Source organism: Carcharhinus amblyrhynchos, chromosome 28, assembly GCF_965287045.1.
Source record: "Carcharhinus amblyrhynchos chromosome 28, sCarAmb.v2.hapA, whole genome shotgun sequence".
Taxonomy (NCBI): Eukaryota; Metazoa; Chordata; class Chondrichthyes; order Carcharhiniformes; family Carcharhinidae; genus Carcharhinus; species Carcharhinus amblyrhynchos.
In genome coordinates, this window is record NC_137351.1 from 28,618,266 (window position 1) to 28,644,483 (window position 26,218).

A 26,218-nucleotide genomic window follows, 5' to 3' on the forward strand; every position below is an offset into this window, starting at 1 on the left:
CTGGACGTTATGCTAACAGGGACAGTGGGAGAGGAGGTTTCAGGCAGAGAGAGATTTAGAAATCCAAAGAGGCAAGTTGAGGAAAACAGAGCAGTGTTATAATACAGTTAAAGACAAGTGGAGTGGGCACAGAGGGCAGAGTCTAACAGGAATTGTGCATCAGAGAGTGCAAGGCATAGCGTTTCGTAGAATCAATGAACCCTTACCCTGCAGAAGGAAGCCATTCGGCCCGTCGATTCTGCACCGACAACTATCCCATCCAGGCCCTATCCCCATATTTACCCCGCCAATTCCTCTAACCTATGCATCCCGGAACTAAGGGGCAATTTAGTGTGGCCAATCAACCTAATCTGCGCATCGCTGGACTGTGGGAAGAAACCAAAGCACCCAGAGAAATCCCACGCAGACACAGGGAGAACGAGCAAACCCCGCACAGCCGGGAATCGAACCCAAGATCCTGGAGCTGTGAGGCAACAGTGGTACCCACCGTGCCACCCGAACCACTGTCCCACCCAAAACATGAAAATAAATCTGAAAGTGCGAAAACTCTGAAATAAGATGGATGATAGTGGCAGAAACAAAGATAAATCGTTATATGGTGGCCAACGTCAGGAAATACGTATTCCAGAGGGCATAATATTTTGAAAAGATGGACAGAATTGCAAAGGAGGGAGGGTAGCCCTGATAAAGGTGATGTAAGGATGTTGGTGAGGAAGGACATTGGCTCAGGAGTTCATGAAGTAGAATCAGGTGGAGTTTAGGAATAGCAAGAGTAAGAAGAATCTGTTTTAAGTTCATTTATTAGTTCGTTGATATTTATAGAATCCCAACAGTGCAGGAGGGGGCCATTCAGACCATCAAATCTGCACCAACTCTTTGTGACAGAGTACCTTACCCAGGCCCCTTCCCCCATCTTGTGACTGTAACCCTGCATGTTTACCGTGGCTAATCTCCCTAACGTTAAGGGGCAACGTTGCATGGCCAATCCACCCAACTTGCATATCTTTGGAGTGTGGGAGGAAACCGGAGTACCCGGAGGAGACCCAGGCAGACATGGGGGGAATGTGCAAAGTCCACACAGGCCAGGGTGGAATTGAACCTGGGTCCCTGGCACTCTGAGGCAGCAGTCTAACCACTGTGCCACCATGGGAATAGTTCATAGGCCTTTCAGTAGACACATTGTTTAACAGAGAATCAAAACAAGAAGCTATTGGAATGGGCAATGCAATAATTTTGAGGAATTTTAATCTCCATAAGGGGCTACACAATGGTTAGCACTGTTGCCTCACAGCGCCAGGGACCAGGGTTTGATTCCGGCCTTGGGTCACTGTCAGTTTGCACAATCTCCCTGTGTCTGCGTGGGTTTCCACCGGGTGCTCCGGTTTCCTCCCACAGTCCAAAGACGAGCTGGTTAGGTGCATTGGCCATGTTAAATTCTCCCTCAGTATACAGGCGCCGGAATGTGGCGACTAGGGGATTTTCACAGTAACTTCATTGCAGTGTTAACGTAAGCCTATTTGTGACACGAATAAATAAACTTCACCTTAATGTGGACCAATCAAACTGACGGTCTGGAGATTGAGTTTGTTGAATGTTTCCATGACATTTTCCTGGAGCAATACATTGTCAAGCCTACTGGGGATAAATCTATTTTAAATCTAGGGTTGAGTAAGGGGACAGGGTTAATTAGTAATCTCATAGTAAAAGATCCACTGGGAACTAATGGTCATATTACAACTAAATTCAACATTAAGTCTGAAAGCGAAGTATTTCAGTCACAAATGCAAATCTGCAGTTTATAAGCATCAATTACATATGCATTAGGGGAGAAGTGGCTATGATTGATGCGCTAAATCATGGAATCCCTACACTGCAGAAGACGACCATTCAGCCCATCAAATCTGCACCGACTCTCCAAAAAAAGCGTTTTACCCAGGACCTTCACTCTGCCCTAACCCCGTGTATTTACCTAAGCTAATCCACCTAACCTATGCATTTTTGGACACTGAGGGGCAATTTAGCATTCCATCCAACCTGCACATCTTTGGACTGTGGAAGGAAACCTGAGCACTCGGAGGAAACCCGCGCAGACACAGGGAGAACGTGCAGACTCCACACAAACCAAGGCTGGAATCGAACCCGGGCCCCTGGCACTGTGAGGCAGCAGTGCTAACCACCGTGCCACTGTTCTGCCACTAAAAGGCCTGGCCATAAATAAACAGTGGGAAACATTTAAAGAAACAATTCAAAATCTTCAACAAAAATGCACTTCATTCAAAAAGCACAAACTCCACAAGAAAGAACCATCCATGGCTTAATCAGAAGATTGAAGCTAGAATTAAAGAGGTGTAAAAGCTTGCAAAGATTTGGAGCAAATCTGAGGATTGAGAATGTTTTAGACACCAGCAAACAGCTGCCAAAAAGTTGATAAAAGAGGGGGAAAAAAATAGAATAGACGCCAAGAATATAAAAGCAGACCGTAAGAGCCTTTGAGTATTTAAAGGGCAGAGTAACCAAAGTAAATCTTCATCACTTTGAAGCAGAGTGGTGAAATTATACTGGGGATTAGGGAAATGGCAACAACATTGAACAAATATTTTGAACCAGATTTTCGCTAACGAGATGGTAATTGTCTCAACAGAAACAGATGGTCAGACATCTGTTTCTCCAGATGACCCCATTATGAATGCTTGGCTGAGCTCCAAGAGTCACTAATGGATTAGCTCAGCAGGGGTCTGTTTATGACACTGAAGTGGTGTTAGCTTGAATAAGATTAAAAGGAGTAAAGTTGGATAAACCTTCTGTTATAGACACAATGAATGTCATTGTACAATTGACACTCTTGTAAACTGCCAGTTTCGTTTCAATGCAGGTTCCTGAATCGCTGTTTTCTTTCATGAGCTTTCAAGAATCGCCATTGCTACTATCATTGATTCTGTACTGAGTGAGTGCGTATGGAAGGGATGTAAATAAGACCTTTTCAACATATCTTTCATAAAGGTTCCTGAGTCCAGATTATGGTTCATAACTCTTGCGAGGGGCTATGAACCACAAGTTCTCAAGAAGTTGACCAGAAACCCGTGTAAAATGGCTGGTGAGTATGAGATGTCTTCCCTGCAAAAGGGAACCAGCAGCAGATTGGAAGTTAGCAAATATAACACCACTATTAAGCCACTGAAACAGGCTCCCTCTGGGTGCTCCGGTTTCCTCCCACAGTCCAAAGATGTGTGGGTTAGGTGGATTGACCATGCTAAATCTCCCCTTAATGTCAGGGGGATTAGCAGGGTAAATATATGAGGTTACGAGGATAGGGCCTGAGTGGGGTTATGGTTGGTGCAGGCTTGATGGGCTGAATGGCCTCCTTCTGCTCAGTAAGAAGCCCCACAACACCAGGTTAAAGTCCAACAAGTTTATTTGATAGTAAACCCACCACAACGCTGTTCCTTTGTCAGGTGAGTGGAACATTCTGATCAGAAACAGGGCATAAAAAGGTCTCATGATTTCCTTCTGCTTTGCAGAGATTCTATGAGAGCAGTCCCATGTCCTGGCCAGGAGACAGAAAGAATAAATGCACCCAGACCAGTCACAACCCGTACCAGAGGAATTTCTAAACTTCAGACAAACATCAGAGTCTTGTCACTAATGCCCCTTCCTGGAACCCCACAAAGCCTCTTTGCAACGCTAAAAAAGAATTCTGGTGCCGGAGACAGAATGTCCACAAAGGACAAAGAGGATCCTGACTCCTCTTAAACAGCTCAAAATTCCAGAACTGGGAAAGTCCATCTTTTCTCTTTGTCCAACATCTAGCAGAATTGGTGGCAGGCATCTCACACGACCTCCCCTTCTCCACCCCTCAAGCTGCTACGACCTGTAACATAGCCACATGGACCAGATCTCAGTTAGTCACTGTTTGACCTCGGAAGAGGAAGCAAGGCTCCAGGTCAGGAGCCTGTCTCAGTCCACCATCTTACCATTGAGCGGGTAGGAGCTAAAGTAAATCTGTGTCTCAGCTACACTGTGACCTACTGGAGCACTGGAACTGGTGCCTTCAAGACTAATTCAACTCTATGTGCCTTCTCCCATCATGAAGTCCTTGCTCCTGGAAAGACTGATCACCTTGCAAAGGTAACCTACTAGTCTCTGAATGAATATGCCATTGGGTGTTTGATTCTGGATTGGCATAAACCCATTATTCTTATTTTTATCATGATCTTACCCTTCTAGCTCTTTCTTTCACGTGTCCCCCTTTTTATTGTATGAGTTGAACAGGTGTTGCAGAAGTCCCAATCCCGGTTTGTGTCTGTCTAAAGTATATCAGCCCTCCCATTTTACCTACTTGCTGTGCAAGTTATTCATAAAGGATTCAAACACTCCAAATTTAAGGGTTGGGGAAAACTGTACTGCCACCGAGAGAGGGGGAAATCAGAAACATCTTTCTGTTTACAGATGGATAGTGAGGAGTGAAATCAGGGCTGTTTATATTAATCACCCTCTTGTCCCTAACACCAGAGAGATGTTTTAGTTTTGTGAGTTAGAGCTAAGTTAGTTTGAGAACTCAGTGAACCCTGAAAGGTTAGAAACTCCATTTAGGTCATCGGAGCAAAAGGAAATTGTACATGGGGGGGCAATAATCTTAGAGGTCAGTATGAAGATAGTCTGGAGCAGGCTACACTGTTCTTAGGAGGTAGTTCTTAGGAGGGATCCCTGGATTCAATTTATCTGGGTGCTTACGAGAATAACATTTTAATTGCAGTTTGGACCTTGTGTGGTTTGCAGCTCACTGAGAAAAGTTAGCCAAACTAAATGAGTTAGACAGACCTGCCCTGTAACCAGATTAAAACATTAACTTCATCATTGATCACGTGGAAGGCAGATGCACTCCAGGAACTCAACATGTTTCCCTGAACACTACCTCCCAAATCTATGCCCCTCCAAAACTGAGAAAAAGACAAGGGCCACAGGTGCATGGTAATACCAGCAACTGCAACTTCCCCTCTAAGCCACACCTACCCTGACTTGGAAATATATCAACACTACTTAAGCATTGACGGATTGATATCCTCGAACTTCTTGCCCTGAATTGTACAAGTAACATCGGACTGCAGCATTCCAAGAAGGCTGACCACACTCTTCCCACGGGCAATTAAGGTTGGGAATGTTGGCCTTCACGGTGAAGTCCATATCCCATGTAACGAAAAGGAAATAATAAAAAAGTTGCTCTTAAGTTAAATAAATCTCATAAGAGTAGAGAATATGAATTACTTCCAGAAATGCACTCGTCAGAATGATGTTTCTCACATACATCAGTTTGAGAAAGTTGGGTTGATTAATATATGGAGTAGCATTTACACTGAAGTGCCTCATTCTGCCCTCATATTATTTTCCACTCTGGAGGAAGAAGGCACATACCAAGGAGATAGCCTGGCAGATTTAGTTACGCGGGCTGGTGTCGGGCAAGGGAGGGGGTTATTTTCTTTGGAGGTCCTTGGTATCCATCAAGGCAGCATCCTCCCCTTCTTGCCAGCCGGGTTTATACTTTCTTTGAACATCCCATACCACAGCCTCTCAAGACAAGTTCCCCAATTCCCTCACTCTCCTCACTGGGACCTACCAGCCAGGACCTGCTGATACTCTGGTCTCTACTAGCTCCTCTTCTTCAGTTCTGTCTGCAGTCCCAGCAGTGGCCACCACTTGAACTTGGCGCCGTTGGGACAACAGAGCTTCCAATCATCCGACTGGCTGGCAACTCCCTAAGGCGGCTCTTCTCCCACTGTCAACATCCTTGGGGTTACCACTGACCAGAAACTCAACTGGACTCGCCACATAAACACTTTGGCTACAAGAGCGTCAGAGGCTAGGAACACTGCGGTGAGTAACTCATCTCCTGACTCCCCGTAGCCTGTCCACCATCTACAAGGTGCAAGTCAGGAGTGTGATGGAATACTCCCCACTTGCCTGAACGGCTGCAACAACACTCAAGAAGCTTGATGCCATCCAGGACAAAGCAGCTTGTTTCATTGGCACCACATCTACAAACACCCATTCCCTCCACCACGGACACTCAGTAGTAGCACTATGTACCATCTACAAGATGCGTTGCAGAAATTCACCAAAGATCCTGAGACAGCACCTTCAAAACCCATGACCACTTCCGTCTAGAAGGACAAGGGCAGCAGATACACGGGAACACTATCATCTGCAAGTTCCCCTCCAAGCCACTCACCGTCCTGACTTGGAAATAGATCGCTGTTCCTTCACAGTCGCTGGGTCAAAATCCTGGAATTCTCTCCCTAATAGCACTGTGGGTCAACCCACAGCACAGGGGCTGCAACGATTCAAGAAGGCAGCTCACCACCACCTTCTCAAGGGCAACTAGGGATAGGCAATAAATGCTGGCTAGCCAGCGACACCCATGAATGAAGAAAAAAATAACATCTTCCCAGATGGTCGGAGTCTCACCCTTAGCCAGTTCACACCCTGCTGAGCACTAAATGGCTGTGGAGCAGCTGGAATAACCGGGGATGGCTTCCCCACCAACTCTTGGGGTCTATCCAAAAATCCAGCCCTGTACTTGTTAATGTACAGGATGTAATACAGACTCGGTTATGGGTTTACAATTGGCCTCATTTCACAAGAGTGCTAATCAGCTTAACTTCCAAAAGAGAAGAAATGAGGATATCAGGATTAGAATGTGCAATGAGAGGTTTTAGTGGTTATTTCATGACTCAGTGTTGTGTTAAAAAAACAAATTTCTGATAACTGAGACCCACTTAGGGAGCAGGCACTAACACTAAACTTAAGAACAGAACTAATGCAGTCATGGGACTTGTGACCAATTTGTTGCCCTATTCAACACTTGTGATTGGTGACCACTAGTTAGGATAACTAACTAAAATGAGTTATTTACAAGCAATTTAACGTCCAGAGTACTTTCATGATGTTAACACCTCCAGCACTAGCACCTACTCTGATGCGAAAGCTTGTGCTCTGCATCAAGATCCCCCCACTCATTCCTCATCAGTGATAGGGGCACACGACCCTCCCAAATGTATACCCCTTAAAGAGGTCAGCTATTGCTTGGGTCATTACCTATGCAGATGGAGTCTGCACATTCTCCCCGTATCTGCATGGGTTTCCTCTGGGTGCTCCGTTTTCCTCCCACAGTCTGAAAGAGATGCTGGTTAGGTGCATTGGCCATGCTAAATTCTCCTTCAGTTTATCTGATATGTGGCGACTCGGAAATTTTCACAATAACTTAGAACATAAAACACTACAGCACAAACAGGCTCTCTGGCCACAAGTTGCCCTGATCATATCCCTACCTACCAGGCCTAGCTATAACCCTCAATCCTATTAAATCCCATGTACTCAACCAGAAGTCTCTTAAAAGACCCTAATGAATTCGCCTCCACCACCACTGATAGCAGCCGATTCCACTCACCCACTACCCTCTGAGTGAAACTTCATTGCAATGTTGATGTAAGTCTACTTGTGGCACTGATAAAATAAACTGTAAACCTCATTAGACTCTCATTTCAGGACTTCAGTGCAGCTTGTCTAGGCGCGGTGCCACAGTGGTTAGTACGGGTTCAGTTCCAGCCTTGGTGACTGTGCAAACTGCACAGAAACATTCTCCCCACATCTGCACAGGTTTCCTCTGGGTGCTCCAGCTTCCTCCCACAGTCCAAAACGCAGGTCGGGTGGACTGGATGTGCTAAATTGCCCCTTAGTGTCACAAGATGTGCAGATTAGATGGATTAGCCATGGGAAATGCATGGGGTTACAGGGATAGGGTGGGGAGAGGGCTTGGGAGGATAACATAGGCTGTCAGAGAGTCAGTGCTGACTCAATGGACCGAATGGCCTTGTTGGCACAGTAGGGAGTCTATAAGTCTGAGGGTTTGGCAAAAGTAATGCCATCTGCACCATCACAGAAATACGGGCTTAAAACAGTTCCAGACAATTTTATCATCTTAAAAATAGAAAGACTTGAATCTATATAGATTCTTTTACCAGCTCAGGACATTTTCTAGCCAATAAATCTGCACAACAAACTAAGTACTCCTGAAATAACCTGTCATTCTTGTAAAAAAACACAGCTGCCAACTTACAGACAGCAAGTACTCAAAAACAGTGACGAATGGCTGGATCATCTGTTTTTAGTAATGTTTGTTGGGGGATATATTGGTCAGGATACTAGGTGAATTCCTTTGTTGTGTTTTGTCATAATGCCTTGGGATTTACTACTTCTACTGGGCAGCATGGTGGCAAGCTGGTTAACACCGTTGCCTCACAGCGCCAGGGACCCAGTTTCAATTCCCGGCTTGGATTTCTCCCCATGTCTGTGTAGGTTTCCTCCGGGTTGCCTAGTTTCCTCCCACACGCTACAGGTTAGGTGGATTGGCCATGCTAAATTGCCCCTTAGTCTCCCAAGATGTGTGGGTTGGGGGCGGATTAGCAGGATAAATGTGTGTGTTGTTAGAAGGATGAACAGCTTCAAGGCGTTGGGGCCTACAGACAGGTCTCACTTTCCTGGCTCTTCAACCAGGCTGGGAGCCTACATTAGGGATATCTCCAGGGAATGTTAATGATCCAAAACAATGGTAACAGCCCTTCTAAGCCTGGCCAGAGGCAGCATGCAGCTCCTGCCCAGTGTTGCATAGTGTTGGGGTGTAAAGCAGGGATGGTTTGCTTTGGGTTTCACTTTCTGTGATAACTTCAGCATTGCAGCTTCCACAAGCCACTTTCCCCAAGTTGGTTTAATCAGCATGTGAAAATTATGAACAATACTCCAATATACGGTGGCACAGTGGTTAGCACTGTTGCCTCAGGGACCTGGGTTCAATACTGGCCTTGGGTGAGTGTGTGTGTGGAGTTTGCCCCGTGACTGCGTGGGTTTCCTCCGGATGCTCCGGTTTCCTCCCACATTCCAAAGATGCACAGCTTAGGTGAACTGGCCATGCTAAGTGGCCCCTTAGTGTCCCACGATGTGTGGGTGGGGAGGGAGGATTAGCGGGATAAATAAGTGTTGTTATAGGGATAAGGCAGGCTAAGATGCTCTGTCGGAGGACTGGTGCAGAATCAATGGGCTGAATGGCCTCCTTCTGCACTGTAGGGAATTCGATGATACTTGGGAAGGCAGGCAGTGTCTTAGTGTAACGCCATACTCAAAGAATGAAAGTTGAGCCTAAACATCTCTGTACTAAGTCAATGAATAAAGTGTATCCACTACCTGTTCTGTCAGGGGCAATGCATTCAGCTGATAGGAAAGCTCTTTGCTTACTATGACAAAGGCATGTAACAGAAAAGAACAAGTTTCATGCACAATGGGAACTACTGTTGTACTGCAAAAAGCACAATTTAATTAATTAAGTTGCTAATCATTCAGCAACACAATCTCTGTCCCTTTACTCAACACATCCTGGTGATGCAGAATGGTAACCTGTGCATCGCTACATCATTCGGAACATCTCAAAACCATTCCTTGGATCACAGGACATTTAGCTCAGCTGTTAGCACTCTTACCCCCGAATCATAAAGCTATGGGACCAAGTTCTACCCTGAAATTTTAACGCAAACATCCAATCTAACACTCCAGTGCAGTGCCGAGGAAGTGCTACATTGTTGGAGGTGCCATCTTTTGACACTCTCTGCTCCTTTAGATGGATGTAAAAGATCCAATGGCTTTGATAAAGAGCACAGGAGTTATCCCCCATGTCTTGGCCAACATTCAGCCCTTGATCAATATCACAAAACAGGTTGTTATCAAACTGATTTTTGTGGCAGCGAGCTGCACACAAATTGGCTGCCGTATTCCTTTACAGTAAGAAGTCTGACAACACCAGGTTTAAGTCCAATCGATTTATTTGATAGTAAACTCACAAGCTTTCAAGGTTCCCCCCTCTTCATCAGGTGAATGGAGAGTTCTGGCCTCAGACAGTACGTATAACAGCACAGACGCGTTCCTTTACAACAGTCAGCGCTCATCGTAAAGTATTTGTTGTCTGCAAAGGATCTCGGGAGTTGTTGTGGTTGTGAAAGATCCTATTTAAGTGCAAGTCTCTCTTTTAGCCAACCACGCATCAGAAGGGGCCTCCGAAATTGCGGAGGCCATGTTGCAAATCATTGGAACGGAAAACTTAAAGGAAGGAGACAGGAAGCAGCAAGCCATCAATGCCACCCATCTCCTGTCATTCCTTCAAACCTTCCTTGCTTACTGTCAAACAGGCACACTCGTGTAGTACCTTGGCACACAGCATCATGATGAATGGACATATGTTGTTCTTCTGCATATCAAAGAATAATAGAATCCCTACAACGCAGTGAAAGTCATTCGGTCCATCGAGCCTGCACCAGCTCTCTGGCAGACCATCTGACCCAGACCCTCTTCCTCACCCCTATCCCCGTAACCCCACACGTTTCCCATGGCTAATCCATCTTACCTACACAACTTGGGACACTAAGGGGCAATTTAGCATGGCCAATCTGCCTAACCTACATATCTTTGGACTGTGAGAGCACCCAGAGGAAATATGGAAATTATAAGCAGGAGTGGGCCATTCGGCCCTGCTCTGCCAAACATTTTGATCATGGCTGATCATCGAATTCGATATCCTGATCCCCCCGCTTCCTCCCATATCCCTTTAGCCCCTAGAGATATCTCTAATTTCTTCTTGAAATCAACGTTTTGGCCTCAACTACATTCTATGGGAGTGAATACCACACATTCACCACCCTCTGGTGAAGAAACTTCTCCTCATCTCAGTTCTAAAGGGGCAGCAGCAGCAACTTCTCTTTAATTCCCTGACTACCTGTCTGTTACTCACTCACTCACCAACAAGATGCAGCAGCTGAGAATACCCCTATCTCTCTCCTCTATTCTCAAACAATGACCCTTAGTTCAGAACTCCCCCACCATTGGGAACATCCTTTCTGAATCTAACCTGTCCAACCCTGTTAGAATTTTATACGTTTCTATGAGATCCCCTCTCACTCTTCTAAACTCCAGTGAATATAATCCTACCCAACTTAGTCTGTCCTCATATGGTAGACCTGTCATCCCAGGAATCAGCTTGCTGTCCTCCCTCTAAAGCAAGGACGTCCTTCCCACACAGACGTGGGGAGACCATGCAATCTCTGCACAGATAGTCACCCAAGGCTGGAATTGAACCCAGATCCCTGGGGTCGTGAGGCAGCAGTGCTAACCACTGTGCCACTGTACCCCTAAACCAGGCAGAGATCAGAAAAGCTCTGAACAAGCCAGCACTTTGGAACAGCGTCAGCATGTGCACCCTGAGGGGCTTGAGGGAGGAGATTTGGGGGAAATTATGAGGTATGGGTGAAGTGTGGCCTGTGAAGGCAGTGAGGGAGCAGAGTTCTTCCTAAGAGACACACCTCCCTGTGGGCAGAATTCAGATCTCCAACAGTCCTGCTTCTAAAACAAGACTGTGCTCCGATCATCCACATTTTTTACTACTAGATAATGTAAAACTACTGAGTGTGTGCAGTCTACTAATGACTTCTGCACCGCGAGACAGAAGGACAACAGCAACATACATCTGAATACATCTATGGCTGTATATCTCACTGATGTGAAAAGCAAAAACAAGTTATTTGTTTTATAAGATCCCTGAAGTAGAAAAGTCATGTCACAGGGGCGCTCTAAACACCAGTCCACCATTCAATGTTCTGCACAGTGAATATAACACTTAGCACCACTACCTCACAGTGCCAGGGACCCAGGTTCAATTCCAGCCTTGGGTCACTGTGTGTGTGGAGTTCTAATGTGGAGCTGCCGGCGTTGGACTGGGGTAATTCGCAGTAAGAAGTCTGACAACACCAGGTTTAAGTCCAACCGATTTATTTGATAGTAAACTCACAAGCTTTTGAGGTTAAACTCTTTGTCAGGTGAAGAGTTGACAAAGAGTTTAACCTCGAAAGCCTGTGAGTTTACTATCAAATAAATCGGTTGGACTTAAACCTGGTGTTGTCAGACTTCTTACTGCGTGGAGTTTGCACATTCTCCCCTTGTCAGTACGGGTTTCCTCCGGGTGCTCCAGATTCCTCCCACAGTCCAATAATGTGCTGGTTAGGTCGATTGGCCATACTAAATTGACCCTACTGTCAAGAGATTAGTAGGGATTATGGGAATAGGGCCTAGGTAGGACTGTGGTCAGTGCAGACCCAATGGGCTGAATGGCCTCCTTCTGCACTGTAGGGATTCTACGAGGACAGGGTCCTCCGCACAAACGTAGTATCTCTCATCAATGGTCATGTCATGGGAAGAAGTTGGCATTGTGGTAATGTCTCTACACCAGTAATCCAGAGGTCCAGGCCAATACTCCAGAGGACATGCAGCTGCTGGAATTTAAATTCAATTAATAAATCTGGAACATAAAGCTCGCCTCAGTAGTGGTGACCACAAAATAATTATCATGAAGACAGTCTGGTTCACTACTGTGCTAATTTAAGGAAGGAAATCTGCTGTTTTTACTTGGTCTGGCTGACATGCAACTCTGGGTCTACACAAAGTGGCTGATGTTTAACTGCCCTGGCACACTGGTTAGCACTGTTGTCTCACAGCATTAGGGACCCGGGTTTGATTCCTGCCTTGGGTCACTGTCTGTGTGGAGTTTGCACATTCTCCCAGTGTCTGCGTGGGTTTCCTCCCACAGTTCAAAGAATATTGTTTGCTGGAGCAGACGAGTGAAGGAGCAGAGACAGAGATAAGAAACTACCTGTTAAAAACCTGTTTAAATAAGTTTAAAGCACTTTGTACCTTGTAGAACTGTTTAAATCATTTAAAAGCATTTTTGCGGGCTTTTTGTATTTACCGCTTTAAGAATTCTGAGGGAGTGGTTAGAAAGGAGTTGTGGGCCAGCAAGCTTTAAATCAGCGCCAGGTTTAAAAGGAGGCCTGGTATAGACAGTGGGCAGCGTCGGAGCGGGCAGCGGAGTGAGGGGGGAAGCAGAGTGAGCTATTAGGGCTTAATATCAAAAGGGCTGGGGAGAAAAAGGGCCAGGTGAGTTCGTGTGGAAATTTTCAATACCACTACAGTGAATAATGGAGGGGCATGTGATGTGCTGTTTCTGTATGATGTGGGAACTGGTGGACCCCAGGGTCCTTCCCAATGACCATGTCTGCAGTAAGTGCTGGTTGCTGGAGGAGCTCCAGCTCAAGGTAGATGAGCTGGCCTCTGAGCTACAGACACTGAGGCTCATCGGGGGAGGGAGAGTGCCATTGTCAATGGGGTGCAAGTGACATCCACCCCCCCCCCAGACTGGCTAACTCTAAGGGTCAGGGACAAGAGGGGGCTGCTGAGAGGAGGAAGGGGGGTGGGGAGCGGAGGCCTCAGCCTCTCAATCTGCATAACAGGTTTGAGGTTCTTGCTTCCAGTGTGGACGAGAACGAGGGAGGTGAGGTCGGTGAGCAAACTGCACACGGTACAGTGATGCAGCAGGACATAGGCAAAGAGAAGGTGAAAAGGAACGTAGTAGTGATTGGGGATAGTGGGGTGAAGGGTATTGACACTGTCCTGTGTCACAATGACAAAGTGCACAGAAGGGTGTGTTGTCTGCCTGGTGCTCGGGTCCGGGATGTCGCATCTGGGCTGCAGAGGAACCTGGAGTGGGAGGGTGAGAACCCGGTCGTTGTGGTACATGTGGGTGCCAACGACGTAGGCAAAATGTGAACTGAGGATCTGGGGAGGGAGTATGAGAAGCTGGGAATGGAATTAAAAAGTAGAACCGACAAGGTGGTCATTTCTGGGCTACTGCCTGAACCGAGTGCAGACGGGCGTAGGGTGGACAGGATTAAGGAAGTGAATGGGTGGCTCAGGGATTGGTGTGGGAGGAATGGGTTTGAATTTATGGGGCATTGGCATCAGTATTGGGGTAGGTGGGACCTGTTCGGGTGGGATGGGGTTGGTCTGAACCGTGCTGGGACCAGAGTCCTGGCGAATCGTGTAAATAGGACTGTAGGTAGGGCTTTAAACTAATTAGGGGGGGGAGGGTGCGAGGGTAGGTGACATTACGGGGTCTAAAGTTAAGGAGAGGGTACAGGTAAGGGAAGAGGCCGAGGATGTCCCAATAATAGAGGGAGTAGGGGGCGTGAGTATGGTTGGTGGCGTTACGGCAAATAGGGTCCAGGTGAAGGCTGGGATGAAGGCACTTTATCTGAATGCGCGAAGCATTCGGAATAAAGTGGATGAGCTGGTGGTGCAGATCAGCACAAATGGATACGATCTGGTGGCCATTACAGAGACGTGGCTGCAAGGTGACAGGGACTGGGAGCTGAATGTCCAGGGGTATCAAGTGTTTAGGAAGGATAGGCAGGAGGAAAAAGCAGGGGGGGGGGGGGGGGGGGGTGGGGGGCGTAGTTCTGCTGATTAAGGATGGCATCAGGGTGGTATCAAGGGATGATATTGGAGCCAAGGAGCAGAACGTGGAATCGTTGTGGGTGGAGATTAGGAACAGCAAAGGGAGGAAGACGCTGGTGGGTGTCGTCTATAGGCCCCCGAATAATGATCTGGAGGTGGGGCGGGCTGTTAACGCGCAAATAAGTGCGGCGTGCAGGAATGGGACGGCCATAGTTATGGGGGATTTCAATCTACATATTGATTGGTCGACCCATGTTGGACATGGTGGGCTCGAGGAGGAGTTCTTGGAATGCTGCCGGGATAGTTTCCTCGAACAGTGTGTGTTGGAGCCGACGAGGGAGCGAGCTATCTTGGATCTGGTGCTATGTAATGAGGCGGGTAGAATTAGGGAACTTGCGGTGAAGGATCCTCTTGGGGAGAGCGATCATTGTATGGTGGAGTTTCTGGTGCAGATGGAGGAGGAGAAAGTGGGTTCCCGGACACGCGTCCTTTGTTTGAATAGAGGGGAGTATGGTAGGATGAGAGAAGAATTGCCGAATGTGGACTGGGGGAGCGTGTTGGAAGATAGGTCTGCTGAGGAGCAGTGGAGGATCTTTAAGGAGATCTTTCTTGGTGCTCAGCAGAAATTTATTCCGATGGTCAAAAAGGACAGTAGGAGGAGAGGTAATCAGCCGTGGATAACAAAGGAGGTGAAGGAAAGTGTTAAATTAAAAGCGGAGGCGTTTAGAGTAGCTAAGAGTAGTGGGCGAGAAGAGGATTGGGAGAGGTTTAAATGTCAACAAAGATTGACAAAGAAGTTGATAAAGAAGGGTAGGATAAACTATGAAGCTGGGCTAGCGCTTAATATAAAAAAGGATAGCAAGAGTTTTTATAAATATATAAAAAGGAAGAGGCTGGCTAGGGTGAACGTTGGTCCCTTAGAGGATGAGAAGGGGAACTTAGTGGTAGGGGAAGGGGAAATGGCTGAGGTTTTGAATAACTTTTTTGTGTCTGTCTTCACGGAGGAGGACGTGAATAATTTGCCGGGTGTTAGTGATGGAAAGGTGGTAGGACTGGAGGGTCTCAATGTCATTACTGTTACTAGAGAGGCGGTGCTCGACAGACTGGAGGGGGCTGATTGTGGACAAGTCACCAGGACCGGATGGAATGCATCCGAGGGTTCTGAAAGAAATGGCGGAGGTGATAGTGGATGCCTTGGTGGTTATTTTCCAGACGTCGCTGGATTCCGGGGAAGTGCCGGAAGATTGGAAAACGGCTAACGTTACGCCGTTGTTTAAGAAGGGTGCCAGGCAAAAGGCAGGGAATTATAGGCCGGTTAGTTTAACGTCTGTTGTAGGTAAGATGTTAGAATCCGTCATCAAGGGGGAAATAGCGAGGCATCTTGAGGGCAATTGCTTGATAGGGCAGACGCAGCACGGTTTCATTAAAGGGAAGTCGTGTCTGACAAATTTACTGGAGTTCTATGAGGATGTGTCTAGGGCGGTGGATAGAGGAGAGCCAGTGGATGTGGTCTTTCTTGATTTTCAGAAGGCGTTTGACAAGGTACCTCACAAGAGGTTATTGCAGAAGGTCAGGGGACATGGAGTTGGGGGTAGGGTGTTAGCGTGGATAGAGGATTGGTTGTCAAATAGGAGGCAGAGAGTGGGGGTCAATGGGTGCTATTCGGATTGGCGGATGGTGGCTAGTGGAGTGCCCCAGGGGTCGGTGCTGGGGCCTCAGCTATTTACCATTTATATAGATGATCTGGAGGAGGGAACCGAGTGTATGGTGTCGAAATTTGCTGATGACACCAAGATTGGGGAACGGCAAATTGTGCGGAGGGTGTGGAGAGTCTGCAGAAGGATCTAGATAGGCTGGGCGAATGGGCCAGGAACTGGCAAATGGAATTTAATGTTGGCAAGTGTGAGGTGGTCCACTTTGGTAGGAATAATGGTAGGAAGGATTATTACTTACGTGGCAAAAAACTGCAGCAGGCGACGGTGCAGAGGGACCTCGGGGTCCTTGTGCATGAGTCGCAAAAACCCAGCTTACAGGTGCAGCAGGTGGTCAGGAAGGCGAATGGGATGCTGGCCTTCATAGCGAGGGGGATTGAATATAAAAGTAGGGAGGTCATGCTGCGGCTGTATAGGGCATTGGTGAGGCCGCAGCTGGAGTACTGTGTGCAGTTTTGGGCGCCGTACTTACACAAGGATATTTTGGCCTTGGAGGGAGTGCAGAGGAGGTTTACTAGGCTGATACCAGAGTTGAGGGGGTTGAGCTATGAGGAGAGGCTGAATAAACTGTGCTTGTACTCGTTAGAGTTTAGAAGAATGAGGGGAGATCTCATTGAGACATATAAAATGATGAATGGGATGGATAGGATAGAGGTGGAGAGACTCTTCCCGCTCAGAAAGGATAATAGGACTAGGGGGCACAGCCTCAAGATAAAGGGGGGGCGGTTTAGAACGGAGTTGAGGAGGAACTTCTTCACTCAAAGGGTGGTGAATCTCTGGAATTCTCTGCCTGTTGAAGTGGTGGAGGCTGCCTTGCTAAATATTTTTAAGACGCGGGTTGATGGGTTTTTGATAAGAGAGGGGATTAAGGGTTATGGGGAGAGGGCGGGAATGTGGAACTGAGCCACGACAGATCAGCCATGATCTTATTAAATGGCGGGGCAGGCTCGAAGGGCTATATGGCCTACTCCTGCTCCTATTTCTTATGTTCTTATGTGCAGGTTGGGCGAACTGGCCACGCTAAATTTTTTCTCAGCGTACCCGAACAGGCACCGGACTGTGGCGACTAGGGGATTTTCACAATAACTTCATTGCAGTGTTAACGTAAACTACAAAAAAAAATGGCCTGGCAAGCCATTCAGCTCAAGGGCAATTTGGGATGGATAGCAAATGCTGGCCTTGCCAGCAATGCCCATATCCCATGAATAGTTGAAACAAAAACAAACTGGTAACTGGAGGCCATGGACTTCTACCTACAATCACAAACACAGAAACTTGCATTTATATAGCGCCTTTCACCTCATCAACATTCAATGCATTGACAGATTGAATGGAGGAAGGCATAATGCAGGACTTCACATTCCCAATGGTCTTTTCCTGCACTTCAATAGACATGCTGAGGGAGTGTTCACCATGAAAACATGATAGCAACTGGCAGAGAGGAGAGTCGTCAAATGATATCGTTAATGCCCCTTTCATTTGCCATTTAGCCCCAGACACTGAAATGAGATTAGACATACTGGAAGGCAGGCAGTTAGACAGCCATATGGCTGAATGGCCATTGGGTGACTGAGGGATCATGTGTATGCGTAGCCCTGTTTGCTTACTGTAGGGGTTGATTAACTCTGCTAATCTGAACAATTATAGCTAACTTGACTACACGCAGAATCAGAAGGCAAGACCGGTTAGCCAAAAATTGACTGCATTCCTGAAGGGTACACAATACAGGCAAACAACAGTTTCTCATAACAGCAGCTGCAAGGTCGTTTTTTCTAGACGGAGACAGCATGCGAAAAACACTTCCAATAACAAGATAAGAGTTGAAATATATTTTGGTTTTAGACTGTTCAGTTCAGTTCTTAGATTAGAGGGACTGGTTTAGAAGCCAGTCTCCAAGTTCACTTTTTTCTTGCTTCTGTCATGTTAATTGTTTAAGTTCTGTTCAATAAAAGAAAACTATTTTTCTCTGCTGCGCTGTCCCCTCATCTCTTCAAACGAATGAATGGACCCAATAGTGACCCTCCTTGAGGAAGTATAACGCTAGCTCAAACCAAGGATCTCCCACTGGCAGTTTACTAGTCATTATTTCACCCACTCTGCCCTCAATGGATCAGATTGGGAAGATATACACAAACTGGGGCAGGACTCACATCCAAGAACCAAAATTGGAGTTGTAAATCCAGGGCATTTTTGATGATCCAGAATAAGGTAGTAACATATCACCCCCTGACAACCCAAAGTCTCTATTTTTACTAGAAGTCAGGAGTGTGGTGGAATACACTCCTCTTGCCTGGAGTGCAGCTTCAACAGCACTCAAAAAACTCAACAACATCCAATACAAAGTGGCCCACCTGACTGAGACACTATCCACTGCCTTAAACATTCACTTCCTCCACCACCGATGCACAGTGTGTAGCAGCTACAAGACGCACTGCAGCCACTCACCAGTTTTCCTACAAAAACACCTTCCAAACCCATGACCTTTACCAACTACAAGAACAAGGGTAGCAGACACATGGGAACATCAGCTGCAAGTTCACCTCTCTCACAATATCCTGACTTGTATCACTATTCTTTCACTATCGCTGAGTGAGAATTCTCAAACTCCTAACAGCACTGCGGATGCACCTACACCACTCCTGTGCCCCAAACAGGAGACTCACCATCAACTTCTCAAGGCCAGTAAAGGATGGGTAATATTGTCAATGTTGCTTGCTCCAAGAGCAAATATTGTCAAAAAGTACAGCATCTGATGGTAGTTTATGTTTATCAAGTACATGCAGAATCGAGACTGAATGACACTTCTAAAAATATAGGATACAATAGTATTTCCTGCAGTATTTATTTATTATTAGTGTCACAAGTAGGCTTGTATTAACATTGCAATTAAGTTATTGTGAAAATCCCCTGGTTGCCAAACCCCAGCGCCTGTTCGGGTACACTGAGGAAGAACTTAGCACGGCCAATGCACCTAACCAGCATGTCTTTCGATCTATGGGAAGAACCTGGAGAAAACCGCGCAGACGTGGGGAGAATGTGCTGACTCCACATAGACAGTGACCCAAGCCAGGAATCAAACTCAGCTCCCTGCCACTGTGAGGCAGCGGTGCTAACCACTGTGCCACCCTGATCTCAACCAATTTATGCATCCTACTTCACAACAGTGACAACTCTTCATTGGGACAGTTTTGTCCGAAAGGCGCTTTGAGATGTGATGAGATCATGAAAGGTGCTACATAAATGCAGCTTTCAGTTTACTTTCCAATCAGATTTCACGGTTGGTTTTCCTCATATTGGAAAGTTGCACAGCACACCACCCAACATGGTCAAACAGGAAGTGGACGTACCTGAAATGGAAATGTTTGCAGGGCTATGGGGAAAGAGCAGCGAAACTAATTGCATAGCTCTTTCAAAGAGCCAACACAGACACAATGGGCCAAATGGCCTCCTTCTGTGCTGTCTGATTCTACAATGTTTTTGGGTGACTCTGACAGGTTTGCACTGATCTGTCAAGGCCTTTGAAGCATCGTTTCAATATTCTACTGACATGCTCTTGAATCATTCTGGCTGCTGCATATCCTTCGCTTGTGTCTGAAGCTGGCATAAGGTTGAAACAAGTGGTCAAACTTTCCAAGGGTAACAAGTTTGATTGATTAGAATGAAAGGACTGCCACTGAAGCCCGGGAAACAGCTATTGATAACAGCAGCTTGCATTTATATAGTGTCCTTGGACCAGTGAAATGCCCCAGACAGCAGCATTGTCAAACAACATGTGACGTTGAGCCACATAATAAGATTTAAGGCAGCTGATTAAAAGCTTGGTTTTGAGGAGCATCTTAAAGGAGAAAGAGAGCGAGAGAGGGGTGTCGTAGGAAGGGGAGTTTCAGAATTTGCTTCAATTTACCTGAAAATTATTGGCAGATTTAACAACTTGCTGAAGGCAAGTCCATCAAACATGGAGTGATTAAATTCAGGGATGCGGAAGAGGCCAGAATTGGAGCAACACAGATATTGGAGGCTTGGGGATGAATACAGAGATAGGGATGTACGAGACCATTGGGGGATTTAGAGTCATAGACATGTACAGATGGAATCAGGCCATTCGGCCCAACTTGTCTGGTTCCTCCGGTTTCCTCCCACACCCCAAAAACGTGCTCTTAGGCTGATCGGTGTAACAAATTGTCCCTAAATTTGTCTTCCCCAATAGATGTAGACAAAGGTCATGGGTGGAGGAGGTCACTCATAATGTTAAAATGGAGGCGTGGGCTCATTGGGCTGAAGGGCCTATTTCCCGTGTTGTGTTGTTCTTTGTCAATGCCAACCAGCTTTCCTAACTGAACTAGTCCCATTTGCCTGCGTTTGGCCCATATCCCCCTAAACTTTTCCCATCCATGTACCTGTCCAAATATCTTTTAAATGTTGGAACTGTACCCTCCTTTGCCACCTCCTCTGACACCACCCTCTGTGTGAAAAAGTTGTCACTCAGGTCCCTTCTAAATCTTTCCCCTCTCACCTTAAGACCTACGCCCTCTACTTTTGGACTCCCCCCACCCAGGGGTAAAAACCTTGGCAATTCACTTTATCCATCCCTCTCATGATTTTACGAACCTCTATAAAGTCACCCCTCATCCTCCTACGCTCTAGGGAAACAGGATGAGAATTTTAAAGTCAAATCATTGTCTAACTGGAAGCCAAGGCAAGTTAACAAGAGAGGGTGGTAGACAAACAGGACTTGCTCAGGGAGTGTACCTGATACTACTTCTGAACATTAACTGAATGCTCAACGATGCAAATCCCCTGCACACCCCTCCCCCACTTGTGGTTATATATTCATTGCAGATAGTCCAAAGGTTTGGATGTTGTCCAAGTTCCATGTGATGCATTTGGTGAACCCTTGAACTTTGCAGAATCTATTAACTTTTCCCCTTTTCAGGGAAAAATACAATTCTGGGGATGGAGGGGGCTGAGTGCAGGATAGCATCAGGGAGGCAGCCACAGGGGCTTGCAAATGCTGAGGTGGGTTGTTTCAAAGGCTTTCACAGTCCTCTGTAACCTTGTCCCAGTTGTTATGTTAAACATTAGATATTCTTGCCGTTGGCACAGTGGTTAGCACTGCCGCCTCACAACACCACAGACCCTCAGGTGACTATCTGTGTGGAGTTTGTACATTCTCCCTGTGTCTGCGTGTGTTTCCTCCTGGAGCTCTGGTTTAGAAACATAGAAACTAGAAGCAGGACTAGGCCCTTCGAGTCGTTCATTTTGAACATGGCTGATCATCAAATTCAATATTTTGATTCCCCACCCCACCCCAATATCCCCTGATCCCTTTAGCCTCAAGAGCTATATCTAATTTCTTCTTGAAATCAGACAACTTTTGGCCTCAACTACATTCGGTGGTAGTGAATTCCACACATTCACCGCTCCCTGAGTGAAGAAATTTCTCCTCGTGTCTAGAAGGTTGACCCCTTATCCTCAAACTATGACCTCTAGTTCTCCACAATTGGGAACATTCTTTCTCAATCTATCCTGTCTAACCCTGTTAGAATTTTATAGGTTTCTATGAGATTCCCCTCTCACTCTTCTAAACTCCAGCGAATATAATCCCAACTGATTTAGTCTCTCCTCGTATGACAGACCTACCATCCCAGGAATCAGTCTGGTAAACCTTTGCTGTACTCCCTCTATAGTACACACATCCTTCCTCTGATAAGGACACCAAAACTGCACACAATACTCCAGGTGTGGCCTCATCAACGCCCTATACAATTGCAGCAAAACATCCCTATCCCGATACTCAAATCCTCTTGTTATGAAGGCCAACATACCATTTGCCTTCTTTACTGCCTGCTGTACCTGTGTGCTTACTTTCAGTGACTGATGCATAAGTACTCCAACGTCTCGTTGAGTATCACCTCTCTCAATTTTCTTCTCACAGTCCAAAGATGTGTGGGTTAGGTTGATTGGCCATGCTAAATTGCTCCTTAGTGTCAAGGAAATTTCTCCATGCACATACTTATCAACTCATGCCAACCTCACCCAACCTTCCCCCATGGTGTCCTACAGCCCCAATGCCAACCTAGTGCCAAATTATGCATCTGCCACCCATCCCATGGAAAATAGGTTGAGTTGGCAAGGACTTGTAGATCTTAGTCCCACCTGCTGTTTTCAATGGCCCCTGGAAACTCCACAAAAACGTGGGCCACTATTCCTGAATCATCTTGAATATTAATATCACATTAAGAACTCTCCTCATAAATCCACCTGGCTTTTAATGGCCACTTTGAACAGGCTAACAAATTCTGAAAATAATCACCAACACATCAATAATCAAACACATGCGATCAAGCTCTCTCACACTTTCTGTACAAACCTGTTACACACCAGTGGGGAAGGGATGGTTTTCACACTGTGGCGCGCAGTTAGATTTGACGAGAAGCGAGATTTGGATTGAGGGGCAACATTTCCTACTCCCTGAACCCACGTCAGGAAAACCTGGCCTCAAGAAGCCATCCGTGCCACACTGATGTTGGCTTTTCAGCTGCACATTTCCGAGCTACCTTGCCAACAACACCTGACTGTAAACATTTTGTGTGACTACATGAGTCATAGCAACGTGATATTGATTTAAGAATGATGAACATCGTTCCTTGCTTCTTGTTTACCAGTTGTCAACGCAGAACACACACACACACAACAACACGCTCTTTACTCATGATGTTCCAAAACATTACTATACCACCAAACATTTACAAACGTTCATATCACCATCTTTACCTTCCTGGAGACCAATGCAAACACTTGGCAACCAAAAATGGTTGTAGGACCATATAAACTGGGTCTAGGCCAAGGTATACACTGCCAGACAAACCTGTAACACTGTGATCACTTACTGGCATGGTTTTATAAACAGCAGTAATCATCTAACGTGAGAATGGGTCACCTCAATTGGGTTTCACATATTACCTGATCCCTTAGCCCCAGTTGGCAGTAGTCAATCAATCATTTTATTGAGATTAATTCAGATTTAACCCCCCCCCCCCCCCCCACACCCACCCACCTCTCCCTATCAGATTTAATCTCTCTGTCTCTCTACAAATACATTCTCTAGGAGAGCAGTTTAATCCTTTGGCTGAAGGAGTTCACTCCAGATGCTAATGGTTATACAACCATATTTGTAAGCACAAGATAAAACATGTCAACCCAGTAGAAGGGGAGGCAGAGGCGAATTTCCCCGTGTGTCTCGGCCACAGTGGCCGGAGGGAGGGAGAGCAGCGCTCCTTCCCCCCACCTCGCCAGCCCTCCTGCTGCGGCTTGTGTTACTCACCCTCGCCGGCCAATGCGGGTACCCTTTCATCTTGGCAAAGACCAAATCGCCAGCCTTGTAGTCTCTCGGCCTCGGTCGAGCCATCTCTCTCTCTCTCTCTCTTTCTCTGTGTGTCCCTTTCTCTCTCTCTCTCTCTCCCTTGTCCTTCCCCCCACCACCACCACCACCCTCGACTTTAGGAAACAAGGGACTTGGCGAAATCCACCTCGGGAAAGGAGGAAGGCTGGATGTAGAGAGGACAAGGGGAATGGAACCAGATGTAGAGGGGAGAGAGAGAGAGAGAGAGAAAGGAGGGAGCCTCTGGCTTAACAGCTCCCTCCACACCTTATTTCACATATATATTTTTTTAACAAAACCATCCCCCCCCCCACCCACCCCCTAATCCTTGATTTCCGCCTCCAAAGCAAACTCCCCCTGGAATGCGGAAAGCTCCACTGATGCCGATGCCCTTGACGAATGAAGTGTTACAGTCACAGCGCTGGCTACAGCAGACAGGCAAGGTACAGGCGGCCAGCCTTGTCTCTCTCTCTCTCTCTGTGTCGCTCCCTGACTTCAAACGCATGCGCTTGTTTATTTCCCTTTATTGAAATGCCATCCAAAACAATCCCCCCACCTCCTCCTCCAAACACTCTCTGGGCAAACTCCTATCTAGGGGATGAAAGAGATCCCTGTGTTTTACTTCCTCCCTCCTATTTGCAACATTTCATCCATTGCTTTCCCACCCAAGTTTACTCAGACCTCACAAACAATACATGGTACACATTGAGGAGGGGAGGTTCTTTCCTGGAAGGGGCAGTTTATAAAACATGTTTGGAGGAAGTGATGTTTGCCACACAAGGCTTCGCAGTAAATAAAAGACAGCACCCAACAAAGAGAGGGGGGGGGAGACATCTTTGGGGTTAAAGGCAACCTCTTTAATCCTACTCTTTCGCCATTGTTTCAGAGCGTTGTCGAGTTCTGGGAGAGTGGCACGGGGTTAACACTGCTGCCAGGGACTGGGGTTCGATTCCCGGCTTGGGTCACCGACTGTGCGAAGTCTGCACCCTCCTCCCCCCCCCACCCCGACCCTCCCTTTGTCTGCATGGGGTTCGGCCAAGTGCTGTGGTTTTCTCCCACAGTCTGGAAGACTTGCTGGTTCACTAGGCTGATACCGGAGATGAGGGGGTTAGCCTATGAAGAGAGATTGAATAGACTGGGTCTGTACTCGTTGGAGTTTAGAAGGATGAGGGGGGGGATCTTATAGAGACGTATAAGATAATGAAGGGGGTGGATAGGGTAGAGGTGGAGAGATTCTTCCCGCTTAGAAAGGATAGCAGGGCTAGAGGGCACAGCCTCAAGATAACGGGGGGGGAGCATTTAGATCGGAGTTGAGGAGGAACTTCTTCACTCAAAGGGTGGTGAATCTCTGGAATTCTCTGCCCGTTGAAGTGGTGGTGGCTGCCTCGCTAAATATATTTAAGTCACAGGTAGATAGGTTTCTGATAAACAGGGGAATTAAGGGTTATGGGGAGAAAACGGGAAAGTGGAACTGATCCACTTCAGATCAGCCATGATCTTATTGAATGGCGGGGTAGGCTCGAAGGGCTAGATGGCCTACTCCTGCTCCTATTTCTTATGTTCTTACGTTCTTATGGTTAAAGTTTACTTATTTATTAGTCATAAATAGGCTTATATTAATAATGCAATGAAGTTACTGTGAAAATCTGCAAGTTGCCACACCTTGGTGCCTGTTTGGGTACACTGAGGGAGAATTTAGCACAGCCAATGCACCCAACCCCGCACATCTTTCGGACTGTGGGAGGAAACCAGAACATCCGGAGGAAACCCACACAGAGACAGGGAGAACATGCAGATTCTACCCAGACAGTGATCCAAGCCGGGAACCAAACCTGGGCCCTGGTTCAGGTGCATTGGTCATGCTAAATTCTCCCTCAGTGTACCCAAACAGGCACCAGAGTGTGGTGACTAGGGGATTTTCGCAGTAACTTCATTGCAGTATAAGCCTGCTTGTGACACTAATGAATAAATAACTCGCCATAATTCTAAGTTGGTTCTCTTGGCACTAAACTAACTTTGAATTAAGCAAAGTAAATAATGCAGTTGGATGGAAATTCTGAGTCAAAATCTCAGTTAAATAAACACAAGAAAGACAGGGCATTGAGCTGAAACATGGGGTTTGTGGAGGGAGGGTTCAGTGTATGGTGGATGGTGCAGATTTTATGGAGTCAGCAAATTTGGTGTGCAGGGTGACATTATTAGATGGGATGTGAAATTTCAATTTTTGGATAGGTTGGAGTATGAGGGAAGCAGTCCACCGTGTGTCTGCAGCATGTCAGACCTCACAACACCCTGTGCTAATAACATATTTACATGCCAATAATACTCGTCAGTGTAAAATTTTTTTTTAAATTAAGTCCTCCCTTTAAGGTAAAGTCAGCAGCGCATGAGAGTCTAACCTGGTTGTCATTTGTTTAAAGGTGGCGTGCACCAGTTGGTTTTGTGCGTGGTGGCTCGGGAAGGTCAAGAATCAGTCTCTGGGAATGGGGTGTGGGAATTGGGGGCATGAAGGAGTTGATATATATTGTAAAATCTGGGGCCCAACTGTGATCTCTGGTGCTCCACTAGTCACTGTCTTCCACTCAGAAATGACCCATTTGTTCCTACTCTCTGTTTCCTGTCTGCTAATCAATTCTCATTCCATGTCAATATATTACCACTAATCCCATGTGCTTTAATTTTACATACTAACCTTTTGTGTGGGACTTCAATAATAACTTTCTGTAAACCCAAATCCACTGGTTCTCTC

The 26,218-nt window shown here is 46.5% G+C and overlaps 1 protein-coding gene across 1 annotated transcript in view; it reads right to left on the reverse strand.

The window, feature by feature from the left end:
- hdgfl3 (HDGF like 3) overlaps positions 1-23,772 on the reverse strand; it is a 118,547-nt gene extending 94,775 nt beyond the window's left edge. Inside the window, exon 1 of the mRNA XM_080214250.1 lies at positions 23,413-23,772. Within this exon, the coding sequence (XP_080070376.1) occupies positions 23,413-23,496 (84 nt within the window). The 5' untranslated portion in view covers positions 23,497-23,772. The remainder of the gene's footprint in view (positions 1-23,412) is intronic.
- Between the last annotated feature and the right edge of the window lie 2,446 nt (positions 23,773-26,218).